The sequence below is a fragment of the Hemiscyllium ocellatum genome, chromosome 30 (genome assembly GCF_020745735.1).
Source record: "Hemiscyllium ocellatum isolate sHemOce1 chromosome 30, sHemOce1.pat.X.cur, whole genome shotgun sequence".
Lineage (NCBI taxonomy): Eukaryota > Metazoa > Chordata > Chondrichthyes > Orectolobiformes > Hemiscylliidae > Hemiscyllium > Hemiscyllium ocellatum.
In genome coordinates, this window is record NC_083430.1 from 40,753,718 (window position 1) to 40,764,813 (window position 11,096).

General features: G+C 44.1%; 1 protein-coding gene across 1 annotated transcript in view; it reads right to left on the bottom strand.

The window, feature by feature from the left end:
• mfsd2ab (MFSD2 lysolipid transporter A, lysophospholipid b) overlaps window positions 1-8,108 on the bottom strand; it is a 51,041-nt gene extending 42,933 nt beyond the window's left edge. The window contains exons 1-3 of the mRNA XM_060847286.1: window positions 7,906-8,108; window positions 2,122-2,247; window positions 422-546 (exon numbers count right to left, since the gene is read on the bottom strand). Coding sequence (XP_060703269.1) covers window positions 422-546; window positions 2,122-2,247; window positions 7,906-7,998 — 344 coding nt within the window. The 5' untranslated portion in view covers window positions 7,999-8,108. The remainder of the gene's footprint in view (window positions 1-421; window positions 547-2,121; window positions 2,248-7,905) is intronic.
• Window positions 8,109-11,096: the final 2,988 nt, after the last annotated feature.

Sequence of the window (11,096 nt, forward strand, 5' to 3'; positions counted from 1 at the left end):
TTAGGACATTTTAAATAACTTGCATTTATGCACAGGTTCTCATTGCAAATTTCTTCTCAGAGTTAAAAAGGCATTTTATGATTGCAACCGACCTTCCATTATAAATCAGGTCATTGAGCTGAAACTCTGAAGGTAAACCGCTGATATTTGGAGCTTTTGTCAGTTCCCAGGCATTTGTAAGAATGAGATTCCATTCTGAACAACATTAAAGCATAACATTACGATCTACATTGAAACATATTCAATGGGACGACATTAAATAAGAACTGCTTGGTTCATGCGAATGCGTGGACTTTAGCCCGTATGATCTCTTGTTTTGCATTTAGTGAATAACTTTACACAGATAAAGGTTTCTTTACACCCTGCTGCTTCTCATCAGTAACATACAATGTGAAAATCTCAATCACAAAAACCTTCTTACCATGGCAATAGCCTCCCAAACCTTGTCCATTTACTTCTGCTTATGAGAAAACCCACAGATGGATCAGTGATGGCATCCCAGGCACGGCCAATGAAGAGGATCAAAGATGCAGATGAAGGATGAAGCTGTGTGTTAGAAGATTATGTGAAAACAAGCAAAACAGAATAAAATGACTCATTTGTACAGTAGAAAAATAAATTGCCCTGCAGTGCAAGTTAAACGTATAGCACTGTTCAGCACTACTCTGCAATAACATTTAGAAATGTCTTGATAGTGACATTCAATGCATGTGCTAATTTTAGAAAGCATCTGTGAGCTATTATAGATTAAGCTGACTGACAAGATAGTTTTTATTATTTTTCACCTCCTCATCAATATTCTCCCTTCTCATCACGGAATTAACTCTGTACTAAGCTACTGGTTGAGAAGGGTTCAGGATCTTTGGGCAGAAAGTGAGGTCTGCAGATGCTGGAGATCAGAGCTGAAAATGTGTTGCTGGAAAAGCGCAGCAGGTCAGGCAGCATCCAAGGAACAGGAAATTCGACGTTTCGGGCATAAGCCCGTCATCAGGAATCAGGCTTATGTCCAAAACGTCGAATTTCCTGTTCCTTGGATGCTGCCTGACCTGCTGCGCTTTTCCAGCAACACATTTTCAGCTCTGATCTCCAGCATCTGCAGACCTCACTTTCTTCTCAAGGATCTTTGGGCAGTCCACATGGCCATTATTCATGCAAATCTATAAAGGGCATATCACCCTGCTACTTCATGGTCCAGTCAGCATGGCCCTCTTTCTCTACACAACCTGCATGCATTTCCATTCTCAACAGAGCTTCTTGGAAAACAATCAGGAGGGGAAACCTTATTTCCCTGTCAGGGAAAGCTAAATGTAATGTCCTAAGCATTTTCCAACTAGAAGTGGCCAACTCAAAACGGACTAGAGACTAAATTTAATGCATGGTTCTGGAAGTGGCATGGCTACTCAATGTATTGCAGAAGAGAGTGGAGGGAGAACATTGGAGGAAGCACCTAATTTAATCTGTTAAACAATTGCATTTGAGAATTGTTTAGTCATTTAAAACAGATTCATCTTCTTCATGAAGAAATAATTAAACTTCACCATCATCACTGACGAGAGAAAGTCCTGGAGAAAACCAGCAGGTTTGGCAGCATTTGAATCAACAGATGAGTCACACAGAACTTGAAATGTTAAGTTTGTTTCTCTCTCCAGAGAAGTTGCTTAAACTGCTGAGTTTCTGCAGAATTTTCTCTTAATTCAGATTTCCAGTATGTGCAGTATTTTGCTTTTATCACAACTGAAGATATTCCTCAGCTCCGAACAGAAAAATCATTTTCTAAATGATGGATTACAAATATCCATTCTGTTGACCTCAGACAGCTTTTAATTCACCTTTAGAATACCGTTACAGCATTTGGGTGTTCAACTTTGTATTGGTCCAAACTTGTGTCCTTTTGAGGTAAGGTGTAAGGTTTCCAAATCCTAACAATTGGAAAAGACTTATCACATGTTGGAGTTAAAGAAGTCATTTTTTGATCGGTTTAGCCCCATTCCAGTAGTGATATCCAATATTAGAAATAGGAACACCTACTTTTTATTTAATACCACTTCTCATTTCAGTCATTAACCTGAACTTAGTAATTAAATCACCACATATTGATATTACTGATTGAGTGGGACTTACCTGTGCTACATCCAACAGGTAAATTTGTAGGAAGAATCCAATGGCACATCCGGTTATCTGGTAGGGTGCTCCACCAATAGCATAACAAAGCTTATTGCATACCGATAGATTCGTTCTCACTTCCCTCTGAAAGGATAGAGTTAAATTTGCTTTAAAACAGACCATGAATTATTTACTAAAGGTGCATTAACAGTGTTGTGGGTGTTTTTATCCCATTTACTGTATCTACAAACTGATACCAGATCCAATGTCAATTTGAATCGATAACAGCCATGAGGTCCACATTAAAACATATGAGAACTATTATAATTTAAACGTCTGCGTTAAGTTCCCTAAAATAATTTGTAGGTTACATTTGTTCTATTTTAGGGAACAAAGAATGTTTTTGCTGTGTTAATTTTCAACAACGATTTGTTTAAAACTGAGCCTTTCTTGGTAATGCCAACACACAATGGTAACACATGAATCTAAAATCCAAGTTTGATATACAGTGTGTGTTGAATTAGCTGATCCAGTCAGCATCGTAAAATGATTTGTACAATCAAGTATTTGTTAACTACATGAATATCTTGTACTTGCTCTGTCCACACACTTAACAGCAATTAGAAAATAATTCTATGGTGCATTTAGCACTTGTAAACATATCTTGCAGTTAATATGGCAAGCCATTAAAATCAGGGGGCAGACTTACATTGAATTTATGAATAATTCACAATTATCTTTGACTAAACATTAGAATTAAACATTCTCCAAAAACCAAATACTTGGCACCTAATAATGTGACATATTTTCAAACCTGAAAAAGCTCCGATACTAGTTTGTGCTGTTTACAGCAGATTTACCAAGTGGTTACCAATGAAAGTGGAAAGCAAGATCCTTAATATTAAATTGGGGATGGATTAACAAAGGTTCCTGCTCCTGCTTGCCAATCAGTAACATGTTATAAAATGGTGCACAGCATTTGAGAATGGGGTGCACCCATTCCATCAAATACTCTGTTAATAATCTCAGGTAAAGAATACCAACATAGCTATGGTGTTGACAGTAGCTGGCGTCCATGCATCAGAATCGAATCAGAGTCAGATGTTGCTGGGTTTTTTTTTTAAATAGGAGGGGGGGGGAAAAGGCTTGTCAAATTGCTAACAATTGCACTTAAGAATCAAACTTTCTCATGTTACATGATGCTCTAATTTCAGTATTACAACGAATGCACCACTCCATGGGGCTCAAAGTTGTAGCACATTGGAAGGAACATTATTAATTTAGGTCATTTATATCCAACATATTTTGTTTATGTGAGCAAACATCATTTAGTGATAGAGCACTTGGAAATTCTAACAGGATCAGCGTGGATTTATGAAAAGGAAATCATATTGACTCTGCTAGTTGCATTCTGGAAAAATTCTAGTGGATTTGACCAATGAGGGAGAGACAGAGGCTGTGGTTTACAGGAGGATTTCAGTAAAGTTCCACATAAGACACCAGCATGGAAAATTAAATCACATTGCATTGGGGTTAGCATACTGATGTGGACAGAGAACTGACTGGCAGACAGGAAACAAACAGGGAGAATACAGGAATCCTTTTCAGAGAGTGTTAGCCAGTGACTAGTGGGTACTGCAGGATCAGTGCTAGGACCTCAGCTATGCACAATATAAATGAATGATTTAGCTTGGGAACTAAATCTACCAGCTTCAAAGTTTGCAAATGACACAAATGTGGGTGAGAGAGTGGACTGTGATAACAATTCAGAAGTGTTTCAGTGTGATATAGGCAAGTTGAATGAATGGGCAAATGCATGCCAAATTAAATATAATGTGGATAAATGTGAGATTATCCACTTTGGTAGCAAAAACAGGAAGCAGATTATTATGTGAATGGTGACAGATTGGGAACTGGAGAGACGCAACAACACCTGGGTGGCCTTGTACACTACTTGCTGAATGAATGCAGATGCAAGAGGCAGTTAAGAAGTTAAATGGTATGTTAGCTTTCATAGCATGAGGCTTCAAATACAGGAGGTGGGATGTCTTGCTGCAATTGCACAGGATCTTGGTGAGGCCACACATGGAGTACTGGATACAGTTCTGGACTCATTACCTGAGGAAGGGCATTCTGGTTATGGAAAGGATGCAATGAAGGTTCATTCAAACTGATTGCAGGGACGGCAGGACTGACATATGAAGTGAGATTGGATCAGTTAGGACTTTAGTCACTGCAGTTTAGAATTATGAGAAAGTGGATCTTGTTGAAATCCATACAATTCTAACCAGACTAGACAGGATAAACTTAGGAAGGATGTTTCCAATGATGCGGGGAGTCCAGAACCAAGGGTCACAGTTGAAGAATTTGGCTTAGGCCACTTAGGACTGAGATTCAGATAACTTTCTTCACCCAGACAGTGGTGAGACTGTGGCCATAGAGTTAAAGTAGAAATGATCCTGGCGTGCAAGACTATTACTTTAGAACCAGAAAGTGGTTGAGGCTAAACATTGAATGTTTTCAAGCAGGAGTTAAAAAGCTAAAGGGATCAAAGGATGTGGGGCAGAAGCAGGAACAGGGCACTGAGTTAGGGATCAGGCTGATGGTTGATTTATGATGCAAGGTGATGCTTATGATGTTGGGTCAATTCCAACCTCTCTCCTTGCCTGGGACACGGTGAGCCATAGGTTAAACTACTAGCAGTCGTCTCTTTAATGACAAAGCAGCCTTACAGTCTGGTAAAGTTATGGGCACTTTACCTTTTACATTGAAAGGCAGAGGAGACTCGAAGAGCTGAGGAACCTACTCTTGTTCCTATTTTCAGTGTTTCCACTTCAGAAATCCTACATAACTACTCCAAGGTTAACAGCCAAATACAACCTTGTACTTTGGATGTGTTTGTGATCAGTTTAGGAGAAAAATCTCAAAAGGAAGCTGGAATCCAAAAGTGAGATACAATCAAAAATAATGTGAACATTGGTAGGGCAATCATCAAGCCTTAAATACTCGTGATCTGAAATAAAAAGGTTGCTTATTTTCACAAATTTCTCTGACATGCAGAACACTGTCAATCTAGATTAGAAATGATTCTGACATACAAGATCATTACTTTACAATCAGAAACAGTTGATTTATAATTTTCCTTTTAAAATAAAAAAAAGGGCATCCAGGGCAGAGGGGTGTGGGTCTGCTCCTGGGCCTGGTCAAGCAGGCTTGGTGGGGGTGGGGGAGGGAGTGGTCATATCTCTAACTCTGTCCATCTTGGTGCCACTGGAGAGGGAGCACCTGGTCAAGACTAGAGTGGTGCTGGAAAAGCACTGCAGGTCAGGCAGCATCTGAGGAGCAGGAAAATTCACACTTTGGGCAGGATCCCTTAATCAGGAATGAGGAATGAGCTCATTCCTCATTTCTGATGAAGGGCTTTTGCCCAAAATGTCAATTTGCCTGCTCCTTGGATGCTGCCTGACCTGCAGTGCTTTTCCACCACCACTCTAGTCTTGACTCTGATCTCCAGCATCAGCAGTCCTCACTTTCGCCTAGAGAGCACATGATGTCCATTGATGCTCTCGATGTCTTTAGAGAGAGACAGGCACCGCAGTGGCTACAGTGCTTTATTTCCCTCTCCAACTCCATTTTGATTTAACCCTTTCCACACACACACACATTCTCTCTCTCTCTCTCTCCCCCTCCCCCACCCCTCTCTCCCCTCCTCCCTCCCCCCTACCCCTGACAGCTTTCATTGCCCACAACAGGCTTTGGCTGTAAATACTTAATTGGCAACATGGGTGATTTACTGGTGGCAGTTAGTAGCTAAAAATAAAAAAAAAGTCACGGTTATTTGTTTTTTACTCCCATCACCATTTGGCTGTGTTTGACAGCAATCTTGGTGATATATAAAGATGTTAAGAAAGGACAAAAGGTCATTGAGCAAACTGCCACGGTTTACTCCACTGATCCCTGCTCAGAAGGACACCCAACTTCCTGCCCGGTTTTAGGAGAGGGCTGGATGAGAGGGCTTCAGCGATGCAGCCGTACACACAGCCATACAGCACGGAAACAGATTCTTCAGTCCAACTTGCCCATGCCAACCAAAGTTTCCTAAACAAAACAAGTCCTTATTGTCTGCATTTGGCCTTTATCCTTCAAACCTTTCCTATTCATGTACCTGTCCAAACATCTTGTAAAACCATAAGATGGCAGAGCAGAAACTAGGCCATTTGGCCCATCGAGTGTGCTCCACCACTCAATCATGGTTGGTAAGTTTCTCAACCCCATTCTCCCTTTGATCCCCTTCAAGAACCTCTCTCAAATGTTGTAACTGTACCTGCACCTACCACTTCCTCTGGCAGTTCTCGTCCCTGCCTCTGGTGCAGGAGGCCTAGACTCAAGTCCAACCTGCTACAAAAGGTGTGACATAGAATCTCTGGCTAGAAAATACCAGGGGCTGAATTGGTGCTTGACTCATGCTACCCTTGTACACAATTCTGAGTCAAACGACTTTTTTTCCCTGTCTTGTATATTGGCTAATCTTGAGTCCCGGGTTTAAGGCGAGTGCATACACACACACAAACTAAAATCTAATCTGAAATCTAACCTGAAAAGTATGTTCCTTAACAAAACGCAATGTAGAAGGAAGTGGAACACACGGTCGCGGTTCACATTTGGATTCTTTACAAATCACTTAAAAGCAATGTGTCTTATCTCATTTCTCCTTCGGTGACAACACGGCCTGTCTCCAGATCAAACAGGAATGCAAGTGGCACAGTCCCAGTCTTCAGTGAATGGCCAGAGAGAGGTACACACCTCCCAGTAACACACCAATCTAGGCAGAGTATTCACAACCCACGCACACACCAAAAGGCACGGGTTCGCCTCCCATTACAGGAACAATCACTACCGATTTCAACACCACATCCATTCTCCCTCACAACAAAACTTATTCTCGAACACTGAAGCTAATTTTTACTTTGCCTCCACTTACTGCAGCACTGCCGGGAGTTTTATTGGTAACTTCGTGCCCTGAATACTTTCTTTTTAACCCCTCCATCCCTTTGAAGGGTTACCCATTGAAATTCATGTTCTGAATTCAGGGCTAAGTGAGCATTGTTTGAAAATACTGCGGGTTTGCGATGTGATTTCAATGTGCTCAGTCTGTCTCATTTAACACGTTGGTGGGGGAACACATCAAGCGAAGCTCTAAAGGAGAAAGTGTAGAGTCGAAGGTGAACTCAGGGACTTTCAAATGACAATTCCGCCTCTTGGAGCCACCGAATAGGATCGGCCTGCCAGAGAAAGCGTTCCTTCTCACATTCTCAGCCAGGCTAGACTCGGGGTTGGAGTTACGGTTAGTTTATCAAGTTTATGGAGAGTTAGGATTAGTTCACAAATTTGAGACGGGGTGGGGGGTTAAGGATGGTCTATAACGTTTAGGAGGGTTAGTTTATAATGTTTAGGGATGGTTAGGGTTAGTTTACAAAGTTAAGGGGGTTAAGGTTAGTTTATAAAGTTTAGGAGGATTAGGGTTAGTTTATAATGTTTGGGAGGGCTAGGGTTGGTTTACAAAGTTTGGAGGGTGCTTAGGGTTAGTTTATAAAGTTTAGGGTGGGTGAGGGTTAGTTTACACAGTTACGGGGGGGTTAAGGTTAGTTTATAACGTTTAGGGTGAGTTTACAAACTTTGGAGTGGCTTAGGGTTAGTTTACGAAGTTTAGGGAGCGTGGAGGTTATTTTATAAAGTTTAAGGAGGTGGATTAGGGTCAGTTTACAAAGTTTGGTGGGTGGGTTGGAGGAGAGAGATTGTTACCTGTTTGAGTCTCCGCTCGTCCACCGAGACCGCCTTAGGCTGCAAGAAAGTCGCTGTAACGCCACACGTCTCACCACCTTCTCCCTTTGCCATTCTCTACAGGCACTGGGCTGTCCTCATTCACACACACACTCACTTACTCACTCAGTGATCGAGCTGTCTTTTATTTTCCCGCCCATCCGTCTTCCCCCACCTCCTTCCTCCCTACCACGTAAGCAACAAAAGACCGTGAGCTATCCCTGTCTCCCTCCCCTCGGCGACTGACTCTGACCAAGAATTGCTCAGGAAAAGGGATGGGTGGGTGGTCCCTGACTCATGCTCAAAGCGATGACGGTGCCGGCTGGAAAACGCCGTTCCCCCGGGATGGAATGAAACCTCGGCTGGGGACAGGACACGGATGTCCCGGTGAAGCCCTGGGGCAGACGGCTGGACAGGGGTCAACAGAAACTGGTCAACTCCAGCGCCTTTCATTAGTGCCTCTATTGCCCCAACCCGTTCCCAACTGGACATGTCCACGCTCGGAAACTTGTCCGTTCAGAAGGTGATTCTGGCTCATGTGTCGCTGCTTTGCATTTTTTTAAATGTGTAAGTTTGCCGACCCCCCCGTCCTGTGTGGTGAATTGTTGCAGTATAGGAGGAGGCCAGTCGGCCCACTATGCATTGCCCATCAAATGGTAATTCCCTCAGTACCATTCTCCTTCCTTTCCCCTATAACTATTCATTCTTCCTTTTCAAATAACCATCAAATACCCTGACTGAACCTGCGCCCACCACACACTCCAGACAGATCGATTGCTCGTGTGGAAAAGCTCCAATTCTTTTTAGATTCGATTCCCTACAGTGTGGAAACAGGCCCTTCGGCCCAACAAGTGGATGATGGACCAATTACAGGCAACTATCAGACACAAACCTGAGAGTCAATATTAGACTAGATTCCCTACAGTGTGGAAACAGGCCCTTCAGCCCAACAAGCTAAATTGCCCGTAGTGTTAGGTAAGGGGTAAATGTAGGGGTATGGGTGGGTTGCGCTTCGGCGGGTCGGTGTGGACTTGTTGGGCCGAAGGGCCTGTTTCCACACTGTAAGTCTAATCTAATCTAAGTCCACACCGACCCTCCGAAGAGCAACCCATCCACCCTGACTAACGTACCTAACACTATGGGCAATTTAGCATTGCCAATTCACCTGACCTGCACATCTTTGGACTGTGGGAGCACCCGGAGGAAAGCCATGCAGACACAGGGAGAATGTGCAAACTACACACAGACAGTCGCCCAAAGTGGGAATCAAACCTGGGTCCCTGGTGCTGTGAGGCAGCAGTGCTAACTGCTGAACTGCCCCAAAACTGGCTTCACCCCAGATGGGACTTGAACCCACAATCCCTGACTTAAGAGGCCAGTGCCTTATCCATTAGGACACTGGGGCCACATTCTAAACATAACACATTCAGCTTATACCAGGTCGAAACAGCCACTCCCTCCTATGGTAATTAGATTTGATTCCCTGCAGTGTGGAAATAGACCATTTGGCCCAACAAGTCCACATCAACCCTCCAAAGAGTAACCCGAACAGATCCATTCCTCTAGATTTTCCCCTAACTAATGTACCTAACACTTTCTGTAATTTTTGCTTCTCTTACGTTTGTGCCTGCTCATTCTCCATGCTTTCACATGGGATCTCTCTGTCCTAACCAGTGCTTTTTTCCAACTGTGGTTCATAGATCCATTAGGTTGATCAAGTTCCTTCAGGGAATATCTGTTAAATAATTCGGGTGGCAGTTTGGTTGTGGGCTAGGAGGTTGAAATTGCATTTATTTTATTAATTCACAGAATAAGGGGATCGCTGGATAGACCAGCATCTATTAACCATCCCTAATTTGGCCAGAGAGCAGTTGAGAGTCAATCATGTTACTGTTGGTCTGGAGTCATATGCAGGCCAGACCAGGTGAGGATGGAGGACCTAAAGGACCTTAGTGGATTTTTCCTGATAATTGACAATGGCTTCATGGTCATCACTCAATTCTTAATTCAATCTACCATGGTGAGATTCAAATCCAAGTTGTGAGAACATTACCTGATTCTCCTGCTCCTTGGATGCTGCCTGATCTGCTGGGCTTTTTCAGCAACACATTTTTCAGCTCTGATCTCCAGCATCTGCAGTCCTCACTTTTTCCCTGGATTAATGGGCAGCAGGCCAGGCAGCATCTGAGGATCAGGAGAATTGATGTTTCGGGCATAAGCCCTTCTTCAGGAATGAGGCTGGTGTGCTAAGTGGGCTGAGATAAAAGGTAGGGGGAGAGGGGATTTGGGGGAGGGCCGCTGGGAATACGATAGGTGGAAGGAGGTGAGGGTGAGGGTGATAGGCCGGAGAGGGGGTGGGGACGGAGAGGTCGGTAAGAAGATTGCAGGTCAAGATGGCGGTGCTGAATCCGGGAGTTGGGACTGAGATAAGGTGGGGGAGGGGAAATGAGGAAGCTGGAGAAATCTACATTCATCCCATGTGGTTGGAGGGTTCCTAGGTGGAAGATGAGGCGCTCTTCCTCCAGGCGTCGTGTTGCCATGGTCTGGCGATGGAGGAGGAATGGCGGAATGGGAGGGGGGGTTAAAGTATTCAGCTATGGGGCGGTTGGGTTGGTTGGTGCGGGTGTCCCAGAGGTGTTCCCTGAAACGTTCCACAAGTAGGCGGCCTGTCTCCCCAGTGTAGAGGAGATCCTGTGGCTGAACACTTTAACTCCCCCTCTCACTCCGCCAAGGACATGCAGGTCTTTGGCCTCCTCCATCGCCAGACCATGGCAACACGATGCCTGGAGGAAGAGCTCCTCATCTTCCACCTAGGAACCCTCCAACCACACGGGATGAATGTAGATTTCTCCAGCTTCCTCATTTCCCCTCCCCCCAGCTTATCTCAGTCCCAACCCCCAGATTCAGCACCGCCCTCTTGACCTGCAATCTTCTTCCCAATCTCTCCGCCCTCACCCCCTCTCAGGCCTATCACCCTCACCCTCACCCTCACCTCCTTCCACCTATCATATTCCCAGCGCCCCTCCCCCAAATCCCCTCCCCCTTACCTTTTATCTCAGCCTGCTTGGCACACCAGCCTCATTCCTGAAGAAGGGCTTATGCCTGAAACGTCGATTCTCTGGCTCCTCCGATGCTGCCTGGCCTGCTGCGCATTTCCAGCAACACACTTTCAT